Source organism: Leopardus geoffroyi, chromosome A2 (genome assembly GCF_018350155.1).
Source record: "Leopardus geoffroyi isolate Oge1 chromosome A2, O.geoffroyi_Oge1_pat1.0, whole genome shotgun sequence".
Classification (NCBI taxonomy): domain Eukaryota; kingdom Metazoa; phylum Chordata; class Mammalia; order Carnivora; family Felidae; genus Leopardus; species Leopardus geoffroyi.
This window is the reverse complement of record NC_059331.1, coordinates 139,087,212-139,109,167: the sequence shown is the minus strand read 5'-3', so window position 1 is coordinate 139,109,167 and position 21,956 is coordinate 139,087,212. Positions and strand designations below refer to the sequence as shown.

General features: G+C 36.5%; 1 protein-coding gene across 7 annotated transcripts in view; it reads right to left on the bottom strand.

Moving 5' to 3' along the window:
* The window catches only part of CPED1 (cadherin like and PC-esterase domain containing 1), a 282,494-nt gene that overhangs the window by 169,508 nt on the left and 91,030 nt on the right, over positions 1–21,956 (bottom strand). For all 7 annotated transcript variants that reach the window (XM_045495428.1, XM_045495426.1, XM_045495430.1 and 4 more), the window contains 2 exons: positions 16,641–16,773; positions 14,855–15,023 (listed from right to left, as the gene is read on the bottom strand). In XM_045495428.1, the coding sequence (XP_045351384.1) occupies positions 14,855–15,023; positions 16,641–16,773 (302 nt within the window). The remainder of the gene's footprint in view (positions 1–14,854; positions 15,024–16,640; positions 16,774–21,956) is intronic.

Below are 21,956 nucleotides of genomic sequence, written 5' to 3'. Positions count from 1 at the left end.
ATGGGTGGAACCCCCACATGGGTAAGCAGCTGTGAGATCAGGATCCCATCTCCCTCTCCACTTCCTCACACTTCCTCACTCCTCCATCCTTTCCATCTGATCTGGCTCAGGAAATGACACCACCATTCAAATATTGCCTACAGCGTGACCTTTGAGCCATCTCTATCCTCTTTCTCAACTCATCACCAACGTTTGTTTCTACCTCGAACAGGTCGAGACTTCTCTCCTTCTGTAGACCACAATCTCACCAACTAGTCCAAGTCACCAAGCTTTTTACTCTGACACCCAAATAGGCTTCCAATTGATTTCTCCACCTGGGCTCATAATCCTCTTCAATGCGATCTCCACACAGCAGCAGAGCGGGCTTGAAAAGGTAAATGAGAGTATGACATTCCCCTGCTCACCATTTTTCAGTGGCATCCCTTTGCCCCTAGGAAAAAAGTTCAAATTCTTTACTTTGCCTGTAAGTCTTGCATGATTTGGCTCTTACCTTTCTCTCCTACCTCCTCACTACTACTCTTCTTTTGTTCAACATAACACACTTTCAGTGCCTGTGATGTTCTGGGCATGTGCCAAGACCTTCCTATCTCAAGACATTGGAATTGTCCACTTGCCAGCAACATTTCATCACCAGTTCTTCAAATGCCACTTAGTCTTTTAAAAAAAATTTTTTTAACACTTATTTATTTTTGAGAGACAGAGAGAAACAAGGACAAGCAGGAGAGGGGCAGAGAGAGAAGGAGACACAGAATCCAAAGCAGGCTTTAGGCTCTGAGCTGTCAGCAAAGAGCACAATGCAGGGCTCAAACTTACGAACCATGAGATCATGACCTGAGCCAAAGTCGGACGCTTCACTGACTTAGTCTTATCAATGAATTACAGCCCAAATGGCACCTAGTCAGGTAAATCTTTCTACCATTCTCAAAGTGGGTAAACCAGTTACTAGGTACGCATCACTCTTACTCATTTCATTCTCAGCTATATTAAAAATCCATCATTATCTATATTTGTTCATATGTGTATAACTAGTTCTTTATCTGTATTTCATCTACCATTCCATACAAGGATAAACTCCATGAAAGCAGGAACTTTGTCTTGTTTATTACTATATCAATGGAGCTTAATTAACACAATGTCTAGCATATGAGAAGTCCCCGGTAAATATTAGTAGAAGACATGAAAAACCTCATTTAACTCATTGGAAGATGTTCCTATTTTATAGATAGAGAAAGTGGTTTGGAAAGACTGAAAGACTTGCCTGATGTCATACAGTTGGTACAAGAACGCTGTTAGTGAACATTCATTCCCAGGCCCCTAGAGGTCATCATGCCTTGGGATTTTCTTTTTAGTCCTATAGATCCAGCACTATAGATCCAGTGTTAGTGATTTATGACTTTTTCCTTTAGAGTAGAAGTGCAACCAGATATTTGCTTATCACTCAGATTGAAAAGATGTCGTTCTTGTCCTATTCATATTTTGCAATCACATCTCTTTTCACTTTGACAGTCACTCGCAGAAAGCATGGAAATGTAATATATTTCCTTAGCGTACTGTTTTTCTTGTGTGACTTTGGAATTTAGAGTAATAATTTCACTCTTTGTCACTTGAGTACATGTTCTTTATGTGGATGATTTGGGTAATCAAGCACATGGGAAAATTCTCATACCTTTCAAATACGTTCAGGCATAAAATTTCTGGTAGAAATCATTTTGGTACAGTGCTTTTTTTTTTTTTTCAACGTTTATTTATTTTTGGGACAGAGAGAGACAGAGCATGAACAGGGGAGGGGCAGAGAGAGAGGGAGACACAGAATTGGAAACAGGCTCCAGGCTCCGAGCCATCAGCCCAGAGCCTGACGCGGGGCTCGAACTCACGGACCGCGAGATCGTGACCTGGCTGAAGTCGGACGCTTAACCGACTGCGCCACCCAGGCGTCTCAGGTACAGTGTTTTTTAAAACAGGTAGTGAAAGCTGTGGTACTTGGAACTATTGGATTCTGGAAGACTAGGCTCCAGGCATGGGGAAGCTGGTTTAGAGAGGAAGTCACACTGTACCTGGATACATAAACATACAGGGACACCTGTGATATCCTTTCCCATTTGCAGTCCCTTGCTCCAAATTTTAAAGACCTGCTTCATAGAGCTCCTAAGAACTGCTTTCATGAGTATGACAGGGGGACAAGAGGACAAGCTGTTATGAGACTGAGAGGATAGAGTGGTGGGTATGAGGATGCTTCCTATCAGTAAAGAGGGAAGTCAGGGAATGAGTGAATCAGGCTGATGCTCCATAGAGATAGAACTAACAAAAGCGAGGACATCTATCTGTATAATGTAGTAGATACAGAATGCAGCATGAGGTGTGTGTGCAGAATTCTGATAAATAATTCATCTTTATCTGTCTTAGTAGCACTCAGAAAAATGGAAGACAAATTTTCAGTTTCATATCACAATATTAGGTCATTTACATAATTCAAAGGAATTTGCATTAACCAACGCTTTGAGGTTCAGGTTGAAATCAAATAGAAGTACACACCAAAGATAATGGTTAATGGAATGCATTTTCAGATACTAAGTCTAAAATGCTAATGTTAACTTTACGGTAATTAAAAAGAACCTATGTATCACAAAATTGTCTTAAGTGTTAAAACAATGTCCAATGACTGACAAATGCTGAAAGCATTCCAAGTAATTTTGTGGGGTAGGCAATTTAAATTGCACTGAAAATGTACCATCATTCAGAATCTCTACTTAGCACTAAGCATGGATTACCAAATCATGTTTTAAAAATAAATGTGTATAATCTGATGAAAGAAAAGGGCCAAAGTGTCTAAGCATTTTTGTCCTTTTTTCTTTCACTGTTGGACAGCTCAGGCTATTAGTGCAATATCTAAAGAGATCACTTGGGGGCAATACAGTATTCTTGTTTTTCTTCATCTCATAGCCATGCTAGTTTCCTCAGTGACAAAAGACTGCTCTTTCTTTCAAATTTGAAACCACCTTTTAATATATGGGAGGGAAAAGGCTGTATATCATTTTAAACTTACAGTGCATAAATCACATAAGACAAATGCAAGTCAGATTTTCTCCTGAAGGGAGCAAAAGTCTGTCTTCTTTTAGCAGACAAATCAGTTTTACCTAGTTGGCACATTTGGGGATATTTTATATTTACAATTTGTCACTGGCTTTGAGATAGATCTCAAGGAATAAAGGAAATTGTTAATAGAAACGTTTAAAATGGCAGACATGTAATAAGCTTTGAAACGTACTGGTGGAAAATTATTTTGTTTCAATAACCAAAGTAAAAATATAAATATCATCTGTGTTCTCCATTGGGTACATATTTTATAATAAACTTAAGCATGAAAGTCATTGATTGTTTGAGATACTTATTGCTATTGTCTTCTCTGGTATTGCGTCACATTCACAAAACACTTGACAAAGGGGTTATTTTTATGTCTGATTATTTTTTCAGCAATTTGATGAGTGGTGTCTCCATTCCAAGCCGTTTCTCTTCCCCTGTCTTCTAAGCACTAGGTATCATGTCAGGCACTAAAGGTTTATTTCCTTTTTAAATAAAAAGTAAACATAATCTCTTCGTTCAAGGATTTTAAACATACTTAGGCCAATAAATTTTTCTTCTTTGTTTTTGTTCTCTTGATTCTTTGCTGACTTTGTCTGATTTTTTTCTCCCAACATATTTTCCTGTCCTCAGAAGATATTTATCATTACCACAGTGATGGAACACTCAGGTGCGTCTTGTAAAAATATAGGAATCAAGATTTATAAAATCAATTTTAACTCTCTAGGTACCTACACAGAAGTGGAAAAATTCAGGAAGATTGCAGGGAGTTTTGCCTTAACTCACAGGTCCATTAACCAAAGCTCCATCTTACCATTCTTTATTGATGGAGAGCAATAAAGGAGGGGATTACAGTTGCGCTGTCTTTGAACATCTTTCTGGCTTTGCCAGTTCATCTATTAAGGAAGTAATGAGAAACTCAAAAATTGAAATTAAGAGGGTGCTGTTCTCTATGGATGCTTAAAGTATTTGAAACATTGCTTATATGCTTTTTCCATGTTCATTTTTTGCTCTAAACATTTGTTTATTTTACAAACTTATGATTGGCGACGTGTAACAAATCAGAGCGACACTTCCCTGCTGGACGAGCCTGCACTAATTGATAAGAGTTTCTATGACGTCCATACGCCATACACTCCTAGGCTCCAGTTTGGAGAAACAGAAGCTCTTTGCAAGTCCTCCGTTGGACCCCTTTCTCATCCTCGCACAGGTATCCACTAGATGGCGCCAGAGAGAAGCAGGTTTTGAACAAAACCAGTGAAGAGAAGCATAATAGGGAAATACACATCCTAACATCCAAATGCCACTGAGAAACCCCCTTTTCTATCTTTCAACCATTCCGAAGGCATTCATTTACTTCCCCTGATTTCACACTGAAGTAATTATTATATTACATATAATATAATGTATATATAAAATATATATATTAATTATGTATATGTATAATTAATTATAATGTAATATATAATATATAATGCATAAATACTAATTTTAATTTGCATAAATTAATTAGTTCACTGAACTAGTTCTGAAAATATATATCTGAATTAACAAAGATGTGATAGGTAAATTCATCATATTCATCTTTTGTTGCAGAACCTACTCTTAAATCTATTTTCCCCAAATGAGAGGTTTTTTGTATGTTACAATTAATGAAGTACCCCATAATAATGATAGATAACCATTCATTGATAAACATTTTTTGAGTGCCTTCCATGTTTACAAGCATTTTCTGAGGCTCTCAGAATACAGAACGTTGCATGCTGTTCTGAAGCTTATGGTCATGTGTTGAAATGATAATTTTTGATCAAATAAACATGACTTTGATGAATGAATAATTATCTTCCTATTTAGGGTAATAATTCAGATGCAGTATTAAGAATTAATGAATGTACATAATTACCTGACAAACCTTTTATGCAACAAAGCTGGGAGTGAATGAATGAAATGAATGAGTGAATGAAATTTTTCAAAATAAGAGAGAATTTTGCCATCAACAGTACCAATGCAAAATAACAAAATTATTTTAAAATCATGTGCAGTTGCAAAACAACCATTCTTTTTCTAGAGCAATTATAGACCTGAAATAATATTAACACCAAAGTGGGCTGATTAGATATGTTTTTATTTTATAATTGTTATTTGGTTTTTATTATGTCAGCTTTAGCCACATGCTTATTTAATTTTGTGCTTGTTGTCTATAATTTTTATTTGTATAAAATCATACTTTAAGATGACCACCCTGATGCAGTTTTTAAATTTCATCCAAATAAGAGTAGATGAAGTAATACATCAATTCATTTTACAAACTCCTGAGACCAGCCTTTTATTCACATTCTTTCTACAAGCTGACATAAATCTCCGGGGCCTGCAGAAGGGCCAGATGCTCAGTAAAAAAGTCTTTTACAAGGTCAGCTCCACAGTCTGCAGTTTTAGATGTAAAATGAAGATCAGAAGAAGAACACTTCCTAAGGTTGAAAAACCATACTGTAACTTTAACCTGCATCCAGAGACATTACTCATTTTTACCCCGGGGAATATATGAGCAATCTCATCCAACATTATGAAAGGCACTGCATAAATACTGATGACAAATGAGGCTAACTTCATCCCCTGCAACTGTGTGATGTCTCCAAACCTGAGTAAGAAATATATGCATTCTTTAAAAAGGGTCTTTGTAAATAACAACATCCCTGCTTTGCCAGAGTTCGCTCTCCTCTGTGTACATTTGCTGACTGCACGGAGGTGAGAGGCAGGGGCAGGCACTGGAAATGGAAGAATGGTCCCCAGAAAGCCCCAGTGGTGGGAGAGCTGATGATTTAGAGCTGCAGCCTGGGCAGGATGTTGCTTTAACTTGGGTTTCTTTTGGAGAGGAGTCTTACAGATAGATACTGACTTAAGAAAAGCCCACATTATCCCATGTTTTCCCCTTTCTATCAGAGTGGCACTGTCCAGAAATTCAAATTATGACATCTGTCCAGGGCATTTGCCAGAAAGCCACTGGAAGACCATTGAAGCATAGATGAGCTAAATTAGAACGGTTAGGGATGAAATAGATTTGGGCATTTCTTCACACAGTTAAAAAATTTTAAATGGTAGTAACTAGACTTATCATGGGGGTCATTTCATAAGGTATAAAAATACTGAATCACTAGGATATTTATCTGAAACTAAGAAGGTACTGTATGTCAATTATACTTCAACTAAAAAGAACATATCATCACCAAATACAGTTTTACTTCTTAAAAAAATGGTTGAAATGATCCTCAATTGAATTCAATCCAAAACACATTTATCAAGAGCTGATTATATTCAAGGAATTATCTTCGTCTAACTTTGACTACCGAATATCAACAAATGAACATCTTTAAATGTAAGATGGCTGATCAAACAATGAGTTCATTTAAGTTATGTCTCAACTAGACAAAATAAGACTTTTGACAAGTCTTCCTGCTGGAAGTCACAAATCACTGTAGCAATACACTTTCGTCAAAGCAGTCTGTTCTGATCACAGGTATAAAGAATCTCCAGACGTCATAAAGAAGTTACAGATATGAGAGCTTCCTCTCTGCTGGATAACTAGAATGGATAAAGGGATAAATCGTGACTTTTTACTGTAAGAGCCAAATTTAAATTTATGACATTTCTTGCCGTTAATCTATATGACCTGTGCATAAAGACAGCCATGGACCCATTTGAACAAAATTTACAGTTAGAATGTTCATGTAAGAGTTCCAGTCATGAATTCATGGATAAAACTGGAGGGTTTTGTAATTGAATTGAAAGCATTTTAAGGGAAGAAGTTGCTGAATAAAATATGGCTTAAAATTGGATTTATTATATTCACCAAGAAAATTGACACTGCTTTAGCAGCAACTTATTTTTTTAAGAGAGAAAGAGTGAGCAAGTGCAAGTGTGGGGTGGAGGGGGAGGAGGAAGAGGCAGAGAGAGAATCTTAAGCAGGCTCCACGCCCAGTGCTGCCCAACGCAGTGGGCTCAGTCTCAGGACCCTGGGATCATGACCTGAGTTGAAATCATGAGTCAGACACTCAACTGACTAAGCCACCCAGACCCAGGCACCTCTAAATGGTTGTTTTAAAACGGAATCAAAGGATATAGTAAACAAATGTTACATTTGTTATTAATTTTCTTTCCTGTTTTCTATGTTCCCCTCACTTTTTTTTTTGAGAGAGAGTGAGCGAGCAAGAGAGAGAGGATGTGGGGGATAGGGGCAGAAGGATAGGGAAAGCTAGAATCCTAACAGGCTCATCGCTCAGTGTGGAGCCCGACAAGGAGCTTGATTTCACCACCCGGGGATCACAACCTGAGCCGAAATCCAGAACTGCACGTTCAACCAACTGAGCCACCCAGGCACCCCACTTCCCCTCAGTTTTAAATTTGAACATCCTTTGGAAACACCTAACACTTACATTTTAAATTGTTTTTATTGTATAGAAGGAGATCTTAGAAAAAAATTTACTTTATAAAGTATCTATTTTTCATTATTTCTCAAATTTGCATTTCTTGATATTTTTCAAGTCTCCCTAAAGCTTTGGCAGGTAAAATATCTCAGCAGCAAACCTAATTGGAAATAAATGAGCTCATAGTTATAGCTGTTATTACTTTCATACTTCCACTAACTGCCAGAATATTCTATAAGTGGCCACTGATAACCAGTTTAGTAGGTTTGCCTCACTGCACAGTGCATACATAAATCACGACTGATTTAACTAAGCAATTCAGCCTTTGAGTCAAGGACTCAATGCACACACACACACACACACACACACACACACACACACAATTGTGCTTCCACAGAATTTAAAGCCAGTAAAACTTTGATGTCACATAGTCAGGCTTCAGAGTGGATCTTGGTCCTGTCTTCCACATTAGCATTGAGAACCGTTTCCGCATATTTTTCACATCTAAAACTATCAGGAGGAAGCAGTTTTGGAGGATGGTCAAGTGATTTCACAGATAAGTAAAATCTATTTGTTTTAGCTGAAGCAACAAGCACTTCACTTGAAGGGTAAATAGACACTCCCTTGTTTTCAGAAATCTAGCCATAGCATCCTGTATAACTTTGACCTCGTAAGGAAATAATCGCTCTCTGGAACGTTAACCCAGGAAGCTGTACTACCTCCCTGTGAGAGCTGATAACGGTATTGTCCAGAGTAATCAGGCAAGATCTTGAAAAGACAAATTCCAAGGAGAGGATAAAAATGACTAGAACTGCATGCTTTCCAGTGCTACATCTACTGCTTGCCTCTGTCCTGCAGACGCGACAAGGATATGAATGAGAAACAAACTAGTGAATAAAGCATGAAAATCTAAAGAGAACCAAATCACAAAGAGCTTTCTTTTCTCGTGCTTTACCTTCAAGAAATACAGTAGTCTCCCATTATCCACGGGGGGGGGGGTCTGTTTCAAGACCCCCCGTGGATGCTTGAAACCACGGATACCACGGATACTACTGAACTCTGTATGTACTGTTTTTTTCTTACACATACACACCTAAGATAAAGTTTAATTTATAAATTAGGCACAGTAAGAGATTAACAACAGTAACTAATAATAAAGTAGAACAGTTGTAACAATGGGCTGTATTAAAAGTTATGTGAATGTGATCTCTCTCTCTGTCTCTCTCTCTCTCTCTCTCTCTCAAAATATCTTCTTGTGCTGTACTCACCCTGCTTCTTGTGATGATGTGAGATGATAAAATGCTTGTGAGGGAGGAGGTGAGGTGAATGACATAGGCACGTGACGTAGGGTTAGGCTACTATTGCCCTTCTGCTGATTCATCAGGAGGAGGATCATCTGCTTCCAGAAGCCTTTGGTGGCGGGGAACAGAAATTGCGAAAAGCAAAACTGCGGGTAAGGGGAGATTACTGTAGGTAAAAAGTGTTTTATTTCTACCAGTCATTTCTACTGGGGCTAGGAGAAGTGATGCTTAAATAAAGAAGAAAAAAGGGGGGGGGATACTTCAAAAGGACAAATAATAAAAATCTGTGTGAAGGGGATTGTGCAAGCCGTTTTGAACTGGTCTGTCCAGTGGTGGCAATGGTCAGGATGACTGGAGTGTGGGGAGGGTGGGTGCCAGAGGCTTCTTTGAGGGGACAGAATGGAGGAAAGTATTTTTGTTTTCCTCCTGCCTCTCCCCTGTGAGCCCCTGTAAAATCCACCCCAGGACTCAGGCTGCTTAATTCTGGGGTGATTATGTCCTGCTCAGGTGAAGACTTGATGAGAAGTGTGAGATTGTAACACATCTCATATTCACTCCTCCACTCCATTGTCTCCCAAACCTCAAGTCTGATGGATTATAATGGAGAGAAGTGCTTCCTCCCAAGGCTTTATTTACTTCTTAAGGGTTTAGGGAGTAAAATTCTGACCAGAGAAACCACCTGCAAGAGTGGCAGCAGAGAGAATTGATTGAAAGTGGTTTTTGTGACGCCTGGAACTCATTCTGTGCCATCTCCTTGGGGACTCCTACAGGACTGACCTTCCCCAAAGAGCAGACCCATTGGAATACAGAGTATCTGCAGGAGCACTTCAGCTCAAAGAACAAAACAGGGACACATGAAAAGTACAGCTACCTCCAGTAGGGGGCAAGCAAAGTAAAAGTAAGGCAACAAAGTAAAAGACACATACATTGCTACTAAAACTAGTAATAGACTCAGGACCCTGTGGTGCAATGGATAGAACAGTGACTTCTAAAACTAATGGACTAGGAATTTTTAAAAAGCATGATTAATATAGTCAAGGAAATAATATATTCAAGGAAGACAGGCGCAAAATCAAATGTGAAAAAGAAATGATAAAGAATCAAGAGGAAATAAAATAAGAAATAAATTGGTGTAAGTAAAAATATGCATACTTCTTAAGGGGTTTCTCCACATGAAATGAAGGGGTCAAAATCTGGACAACAGAAGAAAGGAAGGAAAAACAGTGAGCAAAAATTTTTCAAGCAATGATGAAAACACATTTTCCAGAATTAAGGAGTAAAGACTTCAGGCCCAAATTGGAAACACTCAGTAAGTAGAGAAACAAATAGGGGAGGGTGTCGTTAAGCAATCTGGCGAGCCAATTCCTATCTTACACGAGTTGTTCCAAAAAAATTGAAAAAGAGTGAAAGTTATCTAGTCCTATTTTATCCAGTAATCTCAACTCTAAACACCAGGTAAGAGAAACATAAGAAAATACAATTATAGGTCCATATCATTTATGAACATAGATATAAAAATCGTAACTAAACAAATCCAACACATTATTGCAAAATAGTCCCAAATAATCACATAGGTTTCATCTCAGTGATGCAAGGAGGTTTTATTAAAAGAAAATCTAGCGATGTAATATACCACAAAAATAAACCTGAGGAGGAAAAAATCATATAATTTTATTAATGCAGGAAAAAGCATGTATAAAGTTCAAAATCTTTTTATGGTGAAGACTCCTAGCTAACTAAAAACAAAAGGGAACTTATTTAACTTTGTAAAGTTTATAAATCCGTCTCTCTCAAAATTACGCTCTAAAAAGGTTTACAAAGGAAATCATGTGATGTCTGGGATTTGTTTCAAAATAAACTGTTGTCTGGGAAGAGGAGTGGAGAGGGTGCAGATGAAACAAAATTATCCATATATTGCAATCGTTGTAACACACTGATGGATACTTTGTGGTTATTTATATTATCCTCCCTACTTTGGCAGGAATTATAAAAATTAAAGACCAAAACCTACTGCAAGCATTTTACTTAAGAGAGAAGCTTCAGCTACACTCCTTTTAAGATGAAGCACAATTTGAGAACACTTAACTCTCATTTCTACCCTTAAAGAAAGTACTGGAGGTTCTGACCAAAATTAGTAAAGGGAAAGAAAGAAAGAGAAAAGATATGTAAGAATTAAAAAGGAGATTAAGGAGCAGCTGGGTGGCTCAGTCGGTTAAGTGTCCGACTTCAGTTTAGGTCATGATCTCGAGGTTTGTGAGTTTGAGCCCTGCATCCGGCTCTGTGCTGACAGCTCAGAGATTGGAGCCTGCTTCGGATTCTGTGTCTCCCTCTGTTTCTGGCCCTCCCTTTCTCACACTCTGTCTCCCTCTCAAAAATAAACCTTAAAAAATTATTTTTTAAAAAGGAAATTAACATGACTTTATTTGCAGATAAAATAATCATCTGCCTTAAAAACTCAAACCTAATGATACTGATGATAAAATTATTGACACAAGCTTACCAAATACAAGTTCAACTTCAAAAATAGTATTTCTCTATCCTAGCAATAACCAACTACACAATTCAATGTCAAAAAGCATATCAACAAATATTCTAAGGAATCTAGAAATAAACATAAGAACATACAAGATCTTTCTAGAGAAAATATTTTAAACTCTAATAAAGGAAAAACAAAATGATCTGACTCAAGAGACAATATTACAAATATAATAATAATAATGTTATTATTATTCAAAAATTAATCTATAAATTTTATGTGATTATATATTGAAATTACTGGAGGATCTTAAAAATATACTTGAATGCTAAAATATTTATGAGGAAATAAATGTCTATACCATAGTTAATTTGATTTTGAAAAGAAAAAGTAGAAGGAGCAACCTCCCTGCCAGGTGTTAAGATGTATGTACACTGTCAAAATAATAAAACAAGTGGGCCAACTGGAACAGAACAGAGAGCTCAGAGGCAGCTCCATATACAAATAGGAACTTATACAATAAAAGTGATATTATAGTCATGGGAAATGATGAGTTTTTAGCCCATGAAAATTGATTATATAGAAAAAAATTCTGGATCAAAGGTGAACTCTAGTTGAATAAAATATTTGTATGTCCTGGAAAAATTATAAAGGTAATAGAAGAAAATGAAGAAGCCCACCCCTGTGACTTAAAGATAAGAAACAACTTCTGGAACTAAATCTCTAAAGCAGAAATTATAGGGAAAGTTTAATTTGATGAATCAATTGAAGATTTCTGATCAACAAAGGATACCAAGGATAAAGTTAACAGATGACAAATTGAGCCATTTGTGAGAGTAAGATACTACTGTTCACCTGTTGCAAGCTGGAAAGGTTAAGTGTTGGGCAGGTTGTCGGGACATGGAAAGACTGATAATGGCACAGAAACTGGCACAGGCGTTCTGGAGGGTAAGCTGGCATTATTGAATTCTATCAAATGAACCCATAGCTGATGACCCAGCAAGTCCAATGGTAGGTATATGTTTTCCAGAACAAATAGATTCAGGTTCATTAAGAGTCTAATACAAGAATTTGTCCATTTGCGGCACTATTTGGATTAGTCGAGAGTTGGAACAATCAAGGGGTCTCTCACTGGAACGCTGGTTAAGTGAAGTGTAACGCAATACATCATGGAATACAGTTAATCAGTGCAAAGTAACACAGGAGGTGGACACATAACAGCGTGGGTGTTTCCTTCCCGAAAATATGTAGTGCTTCACATAAAAAAGTTAGAAGAAAAAAATCTCTAATACAATACAATTTATGTAAATTAAAAGCACATATATGCATAACAAAACAAAACTGCATTTTTACAATAACCTAAACAAAAAGATGCACATTAAATCATTGTAATGCTGCCCCAAGGAATTGCATGGGGAATAGGGATGAAATGGATTATATAAATAGATGTGGGAGTCTTGCACCGATGGCTAATGGCAAATTCTACAAGAACAGGGATTTTGGACTGGGCTCCGTAAACATTTGCTGAATGCGTGAATGTGACATGAATTTAGTGATATGATTCTTTTATCTCTCAGTACCTGAGTTCCAAAAATTAGGTTGCATCATATGAAACTGCAATTTTTTGTAAGTCAAGAATGGCTACATACTAGCAATTTCATATCATTCAACCTAATATAAACAGAAATCTGAAAATAATTAAAGGTACTTAGGTAAAAATAAATAGCCACCGTGAAGACTGGTAGGAGATAACGCGAAAAACAAACCAAATTTGATGCTACTTTTTCATAACTAACTAAAAAACACCTATGTTGATATAGTTACAATAATTGTTCTTTAAGTAAAGTATCTTATGACTTAAGTCATCAACACTATTTCCCTCAAATGTCAGCCATCTATTTTACTAAGGAATATAGCATTTGCACCTTTTATCATGCTGATCCTTTTTTTTAATTGACAGTATTTAAATGAGCCATTTAAAAATTTTTCACTATTGGAAGATTTTCCAGAATTTACAATGTAGTTTATATAAGATAAACTCTGAAAAAAAATCAGGTTCAGTTACTTCTGAATCTCTTGAAGCTATGAAAGGCATTGCACATTCTTTTTAAAAACAACAACAACATTTTATTATGATTGAGATACAAAAAGCTATACCTATTTAACATATTCAATCTGATGAGTTTGGAGATAACTACACCCATGAATCCAACCTCACAATCAAGCCATAACATATCTATCCCATCCAAATTTTACCTCCCACCCATGTGTATGTATGTATGTGTGTACGTACCTATATATTATGTATTATTTAGCGATAAGGACACTTAACATAAGATCTACTCTCTTAGCAAATCTTATTAACTGCAGGCATTATGCTATACGTAGAACTCTAGGTCATACTGATCTTGCATAACTGAAACTTTGTACCAGTTGACCAACATTTTCTCATCTCCTCTTTTCCCCCCCACCCCTGGTAACTATCATTCTATTTTCTCTCTGCTTTTGTGAGTTTGACAATTTTATTTCTATTTTTTATAATGTTTATTTATTTTTGAGAGAGAGAGAGAAAGAAAGAGCACAAGCAGAGGAAGGATGGGGGGTGGGGCGGGGGGAAGGGAGAGAATCCCAAGCAGGCTCCACTCTGTTAGCACAGAGCTGGACGCGAGGCTCAGTCTCACAAACCATGAGATTATGACCTGAGCTGAAATAAAGAGTTGGATGCTTAGACGACTGAGCCACCCAGGTGCCCCGTGTTTGCAAAGTTAGATTGTTACATAAGTAGGATCATGTAGTATTTGTTCTTTGAAGGAATTTTTGATTTTACAGAAATAATTGTTCAGAGGACAGGTAAGAGAAAACAGGAAGAAATTGAAAGAACATACAAACCAAAGCACTTGAGTGTTCTTTCAATTTCCTCCTATTTCCTCTTACCTGTCCTCTGAATGATTATTTCTGTAAAGTTGGAAACTTCTTAAAATTTACCCAATATGTTGTCGCTAGACCTTATTTTCAACTGAGGCAACCTGAGTTACCTTTTATAACTAAATTTTTGGGGAGTTATTATTAAGTGCTTCCCAGAAAACTTTCTCATCATGCTTTATATCACGACTTACTATCTTAGGCACACTTGAGAGCTTTGTTTTTCACTTAGGAAATATTCCATATTGACTACTGTGACAAAATAGGTATTTTGCTTCCTAAGAATGAAGAAAAAAACATAAGGGAAAAGTAATATTTTCATTTGTTGCAATGAGTATATTTTTCTTAAATAAGTGGAAAGTCAAGAAAACAGAATACAGCTGAGAATTAGCTTTGTAATGGGTCAAAGACTTGAACTAAAAAGATGAATTGAGAAAACAAGATGTAACTTTTGTGATCCCTAGTGAATTAAGCTGCTTCCAGTTCATTTTGGAGCCTGCACCTATTAAATGAAAATCTCCACTTGCAGCAATAAAATGATGCAATCTTTGTTCAATGGGATTTGATAATCATAAAGGTCAGAGAAAGGCAGTTCAACTCACTTTACTTATCTTTAATATACTTTGAATGAAATAACAGCTTCGATGGAATTTTACCTTGACAGTGAAGCGTTTTTTCTTTGGTGGATTCCAAACCGCGCCGGTTGAATGAATGAATGCACGCAAAGGGCTTAAAGATGTCACCAACACATATGCTTTAAGAATCACAGACAGTTCTTCAGCTCTAAAGATTGTTTCATGTGGAGCAAGGACTGTTGTTTCATTCCTAAAAAATAAAACAGCATAGCTAATGCTCCATAACTTAGGGTATGTAATTTGCAAATTACCTCGAAGCTTTGTACACTCATCTATCCTTTGTTGGACCTCAGCCTTCCATGTGTGGGTTTCCTTCAGCAATCCCACTGCTCATTAGCATCACTACAGGTACATATACAGGTACAGAGAGAGAGAGGAGATCAAACTGATAAGAGTTCTCCACTCTGGTAGATTTAATTAAAATACTTTTTTTTTGAAAGAAAGGTAGGAAAATACCTGAAATGAGGTTTAAAGATTTCAAAGATGTACATTGGTCATGTATGTACCATCACTACAAAAGTGATACAAATTATAGTTTAGGGAACAGTGAAACCTGACATTTTCCAGTCCTGCCCTCGATTGCCTTTGCTCTACCTTCTTGACAAGAGATACTATTATATTTCTCAGTAGTAGACAGGTCACCAAAATATGCCAACATACATTCCCCACTAGTTTGATTCTACCCAATAACCATCACCACAGATAATTCTGGATTAATTTAAAGCACAGAGCATGAAGTAAACACTTCAGTCTACAAAGGAAAATTAACACTAATACTTTGTGATTAAACAAATATGCTTTCCTCATAAAAGATACCAAAATGTTTAACTGTTTGCTTTTTGCATGATGTTTCTATGTTTCATATCTAAGTTTAATCAATGAACAGACTATGCAATTTCAACCTTTGAAGTCTTAGGTAAACAGAGGTGCATATGATTCTTCAATAAATACTGTTAACTGTGGAAATTCTACCTAATAATTATAAAATTAGATGAGGTAAACTATTCTGTCTCTTGGATAAGATAAAGAAAATCTCTTAATTTTTCACTATAATCTATCTACATTGAAAAATCATTTTCCTGGAGGAAACTTAAATAACTTGGTACCCTGCAGTTGCTTTCTTAGATCATAAGGGCCATAAAAAAATATATTAGCTAGAAAAAAAATCATTCAGCCATACTCATAGACCAGGGCAATGTCATTTGAGTACAAAATGGAAGTTAAATTTTTTTTTTTTTTTTTTTTTTTTTTTTAAAAAGTCAACATCCCAAATTTCACATTTTAGTTGACATTTTTTTTTTTTCAACGTTTATTTATTTTTGGGACAGAGAGAGACAGAGCATGAACGGGGGAGGGGCAGAGAGAGAGGGAGACACAGAATCGGAAACAGGCTCCAGGCTCTGAGCCATCAGCCCAGAGCCTGACGCGGGGCTCGAACTCCCGGACCGCGAGATCGTGACCTGGCTGAAGTCGGACGCTTAACCGACTGCGCCACCCAGGCGCCCCTAGAAGTTAAAATTTTATAGTTTCACATTGTCAAGGTTTCAAATTCAATTTCCATTAATGTAACTTCCTAGATAAGAGTCCTATTTACCCAAATGTTTATTTTTTGGCAGGAGAGGTTTGAATTAGTCTAGGAGAAAATCAATGATGGTGTTCTTTATTAAGAAGAGATAGCTGAAATTTTATGTAATAGAACCTAATCATTCAAACATGTAATACCCCCTCGATATCTTCAGGAGTTTTCTCTTGTTAGCTGTCTCCAAAAATGCATGCTGGATAGAACAATTCAAAATGATTAGCTTACAGCTGTTCACGTTGCCAGTCCCATGGTTTCCACATATGTGGCTTCACTGTTTTTAAAAGGTCACTCAGAGTACTCTGCTTTAACTGTATGCTCTGATCCAGACACACAGAGGGGCTCACCACAAGTCGCAATTCTGAAAAAATTCAAAAGAGCACAAAACAGTCATTTTATCATTTCTTTTTGGAATTGCTTCCAAAATAGTGTTTGCTGTGTTCAAATACAGGGTCCATGGGAAATATGCAACCAATTTTTTCTCCGTTCTTAATCAAAGTTAGATTCGTTAAATCATGGATGTTTAGAAAAGCCTTTGTTTTATAGTTTATTGTCTTACAACAAAACAGGAAAACAATTGTAATAATTGATTTCAAATTTTCTTGCTCAGAAGGGAGGTAGATATGATGTCTCCAACTGACCTCACTGAGCAGATCTATTCTCCCCACATGTTAGAGATGCACTCTTAATATGGGGAAGATGGTTGCAGTGGCAGCCTCTGTTTGTGAGGAGAATATTACGTGGCTGACTTGAGTAGATTTCCTGGCAGTGCAGTCCGTCATGTGCTAGAGTCTGTCATGCTTCACGATATTGGTAAAGTTAACAATAGTGCTTTATTATTTTATAAAATATTATTTAATAGTTTTTTGAAGTATATAAAACTGAAGACCAACAATAATGACTTACTTCAAAATACTCACTGGTATTTAAAAAAAAATAAATGTATTGGATGTACATGGTTAGAAAAAACAAACTGTATAGAAAGCTATCCAGACTGGAAAAACAAAACAAACAAAAAACTCAGAAGCACCCAGCAATCCACCCCTAACCAGAGCCTCTCTCTGCCAAAGCCAATGCTTTACATATTCACCTTTGAAGTCCAAAGAAGCACCCAATGGGTAAGATGCATATGGCTCTTCAATATGTAAATTGATATAAATATCAGTATATCTACATTACTTATACTTGTAGATGTTTCTGCTTTTTAAATGATCCAAAGGAGACATTATAGTAGTTCCCCTCATCTGTAGCTTCACTTTCCTCAGTTTTAGTTACCTGTGGTCAACCCCAGCCAAGAAGCAAATGATCCTCCTTCCAACGTACCATCAGAAAGAAGGTCAGCAATAGCCTAATGTTATGTCATGGTGCCTATGTCATTCACCTCACTTCATATCATCATATTGGTATTTTATCATCTCACATCATCACAAAAAGGATAAATGCAATTCAATAAAGTATTTTGGGAGAGACCACATTCACATAACTTTTATTACAGTCCAGTTATAACTGTTCCATTTTATTATTAGTTATCATTGTTAATCTCTTACTGTGCCTAATTTATAAAATAAACTTTATCTTAGGTGTGCATGTATAAGAAAAAACATAGTACGGATAGGATTTGGTAATGTCTGTGGTTTCTGCACAGGGGGTCCTGGGATATATTCCCTAGAGATAAGGGGGGGATTACTGTATAATCTAGGTCTATATCTAGCATATTAACCTACCAATCCATCCCAGAATCCTTTCCATATCAGCATATATATAGAATTACATTATACTTCTTAATGGCTTGGGGTGTGCTGTTAAATGAATGCACATTTAATTTAATCATTCTTATTGTGTATTCAGATTAGTTTTGTAATGTTTGTCTTCTGTTATTTCAAAAATACTGCAGTGAATGCTCTTATCCATCTATTTAGGTATACTTTTACAAGTTTATCTAGGGGCAAATTCTAATCTGTATGGGTAATAGTCAGATCAACGAATAAACGCATTGTAAATTTGATAGCTATTACTGAATTGCCTTCGTTGTCCACATTCCCATTCTCTCCAACAGCATTTGAGAGTTGTTGTTTCCTTACTGCCAGGTCACAGTGATTTATTTTTAAATTATACAATTTATCTAGCTCTCAAAATGGAACAAAGCCTTTAAATTATTTTCCCCCCTTGTGCACGTTTCATCAATACTAACATAGTCTAATTTAAAACACTTCACACTCTTAAGTAAAAGTCAGCAGAAGTCAAGCTGTTCAATGTATTCCCATATCTCATTATTTAGCACAGTGTGATCTTTCTCAAAAAATGATAGCCTACTTGGAAGGCTTCCTTATTAATGAAGTTCTAATACATCATAATAAAAGAAATACTCAAATTGCTTGTTTCTGGAGGTGGCAAATGAAGAGTCATTAAGGTAATTTCTTTTCTTGGGAATCGCAACTGAAAAAAGAGTTGAACTGTTTCTATAATCCTTTACAATTGCAGCAAGGAAATGTGGTTTTTTGTTTTGTTTTGTTTTTTGTTTTTGTTTTTTTTTTTTTTTTTTTTACTAAATAGTCCTTTTTAGAGTTTATTACTAGGATAAGTTTTGTCTCTCCAGAAGAGCTAATTTGTGGCCTTCTTTTGTATAATATGAGAACAGTGTAATTTACTCCGATTTCCTTTTTATCCTTACTGCCAAGAAGCACAGCATTGATTTGAAGCCCAGGCAGAGCTGACTTTGAAGAAGCTACCCCTATTAAGTGTTTTACCAAGATAGTAGCTCACTGATTTTCAGGAAGTAGTAGTCAGCAAATATGTCAAAAAATAAACAATTTTATGTCACCCACTTTTGGCTTAGTTCAAGTGGAAGAGCCTATAGCATGGAGCTAAAGGAATCCAATACAGGAATTGTCAAGAATATGTCAGATTTCCACATCAGCCCCTGAAACTGTGGTTGAACAGTGGAATTTAGTATCGATTAAAGTAATTTTTACCCTTTGTGAAATATATATAACTTTCCATTATCTTATTCCAGGTTTGGAGGCTACTCTTAATGATTCTAACCCCCTTCCCTGCAAAAAAAAAAACAACAAAAAAACAACTCTAAGTAGATGTTCTCTGACATCAAAAATCATTTCCATTTCCCTTGATTATAGCTAAAAAGTAAAAATAAGCTCCATTAATACCTATAAAAGCTGCAACTACATTTTATGGAACTATATAAATAATTGTGGAAATCTTAAATATCCTAGGTTCTTATTTAACAGAGTCAAAGAATTGTCTGTAGTCACTCTTCCTTCCATCTTTCATTTGGCCTATCTATCAAGGGCTCTCTCAACAAACTGGTCCAATCCACTTGTTTTAATATTCCATTCCCTCCTTCTCCCTTGACCCCCCCAACACACGCAGAAACCTAGAAATCCTCCATAAACGATGCCAAAACTAGCTTCTGTTTTGGGGGAGAAATTGGGAGATGAGTTTCTGTGATGTAGTCTTTCATATGGCCTTGTAATTCATTAACACATACTTATTATTTCCAGAAAATAATTAAAGATGGAGGGTCTAGCATGTGTCTTTAGTGCTTTCCTATCCCACCCTATGAGGACTAAATGAATAAGCAGATACAGATACGAAATATCATACATTTTTATTTATTGACTACTCTTATCTTATTTTAAGGAGCTCTGAAGCTTATAACTTTACCTCTTACCCGGAGGAAAAATGAACTTTTTTTGAAGGCTGCTTTTCTCTGCCTTCTAATATCTGGTTACTGATATAGCCAAGTACTGAATACCCGATGAGTGTGGTGCAGTTTTAAGAAAAGAAAGATTAAACCAGAACCACAAGACCTGGGTTTTCATTTTGATTCTTACCAACCAATGCTTCATGGGCATGTGACAATGTCAAGGAATCTTCTAGAATCCAGAATATGATTCCCCATAAATCTCCTGATTGTCCCACATCACTAAACACAATGCTGATGCATAACAAGTGCTCAGTAAATGTTTGTTCTAGCAATGAGCTAGTTTGGAAGGTAGGAGGACTAAGCCAATGTGTACTTGGAGAACAAAATGGTATCCCAATGTATTAAAAATATTTTAATTTTTTCCCTTGCTTATGGCATATAATTATATATATCATAGGCAAAGACTAAACACTGTAAAACTAGCAAAGATTCGCAGCCAAATTTATACTGTATTTGATTTAATGTTTTGCCCAGAGTTAATAATTAATAGAAAAGTAATAGTTGGAAAATGTAATTATATTTCATAAATGTTTGAGTATTGTCTTGCATTTCATATTAGGAAGCTAAACTTAGCCAGTATTTTCTTATTTTAAAACTTCCAATGAAGATAAAAGGTCTTAATTAATAATTGACAATTAGTTTTGGGATTACAAGTATACATAAATACCATTTGTGGGTATATTAATTGTTCTTCCTACCCAAAGATATTTACAAGTCTTAGTCCTTAGCCTAGCCTGCAGGTATAAGCTATGCAAATATACCCTCAAAACTTATATACATAACAAATATAAATTAATATACGCAAAACTAACTTCATAGCCAGGAAGTAACTCTGGATCTGTGCCCTGGGAGAAAATGAATGGATGGCAGAGTCAAAGGGGTAAGTGAAGAGACTATTAATAGAGAAACTATTACAGAAAGGACTGTTAAACAAATGAGAGGAGGGTTAAGAGAAAACAATAGGTAGTGAAGCTCCTGGGGCTTACCTCCCCTAGCTCAGGAGGGCAGGGATTATAGAACCAAACAAAGAGCATTAAGTGTGGGAGAGGACACTGAGCATGCGCTTTGGTCACAGGTAGAAGGACACAAGTACTTCCAAGCCAGGGTCTGGCAGGAAAGCAGGTTGGGGATAAATATCCCAAAGCTCTCTCCTCCTGAACTCTGATCTCCTGCAGAAGCCAGGGGACAAGGGAGCCCTGTTGATTAGTCTGCAGTGGACAGTTTCCTGGGGAAGGGTCTAGAGTAGAAGGGCAAATGGAGAATATCCAACACAAACCCTGTATTTGGAAAATACAAATTTTGGCCCTCGTTTTCTCCTTACTAACCACATGTCCTGGAGAAACAATTATATGATATGTGTGTTTGTGTGTGTGTGCACGCACATGTGGGAAGAGTAAGAGAGAAATAATATTAGCTTTGATCTTGAAAGCATTTGTACATGGCAGCAGGGCATGTCTTAAGATGAATCATATGAAATTACCTTTTGTTAGTAAAAACATGGCTGAACATTGATCAAATATCAGCAATTCATAATGTTTCTTTTACCACAATGTGATGCCTATTGGAAGAAAGCAAGAGAGTACATAAACCTACCACCTGTGAAAGAAGGTTCCAGTGGCTAGAATGTCTATGGGCAGGGATGACAAAAGAGTGCATTGGTTAGTTTTATGTGTCAATTTGACTGGGCCAAGGGATACCCAGAGAGCTTCTTAAACATTATGGGTGTGTCTGTGAGGGTGTGTTCAGAAGAGATCAGCATTTGAATTGGTGGAATGAGTAAAAGCAGATAGCTCTCCCAGAGGTGGTTGGGCAGTAACCAA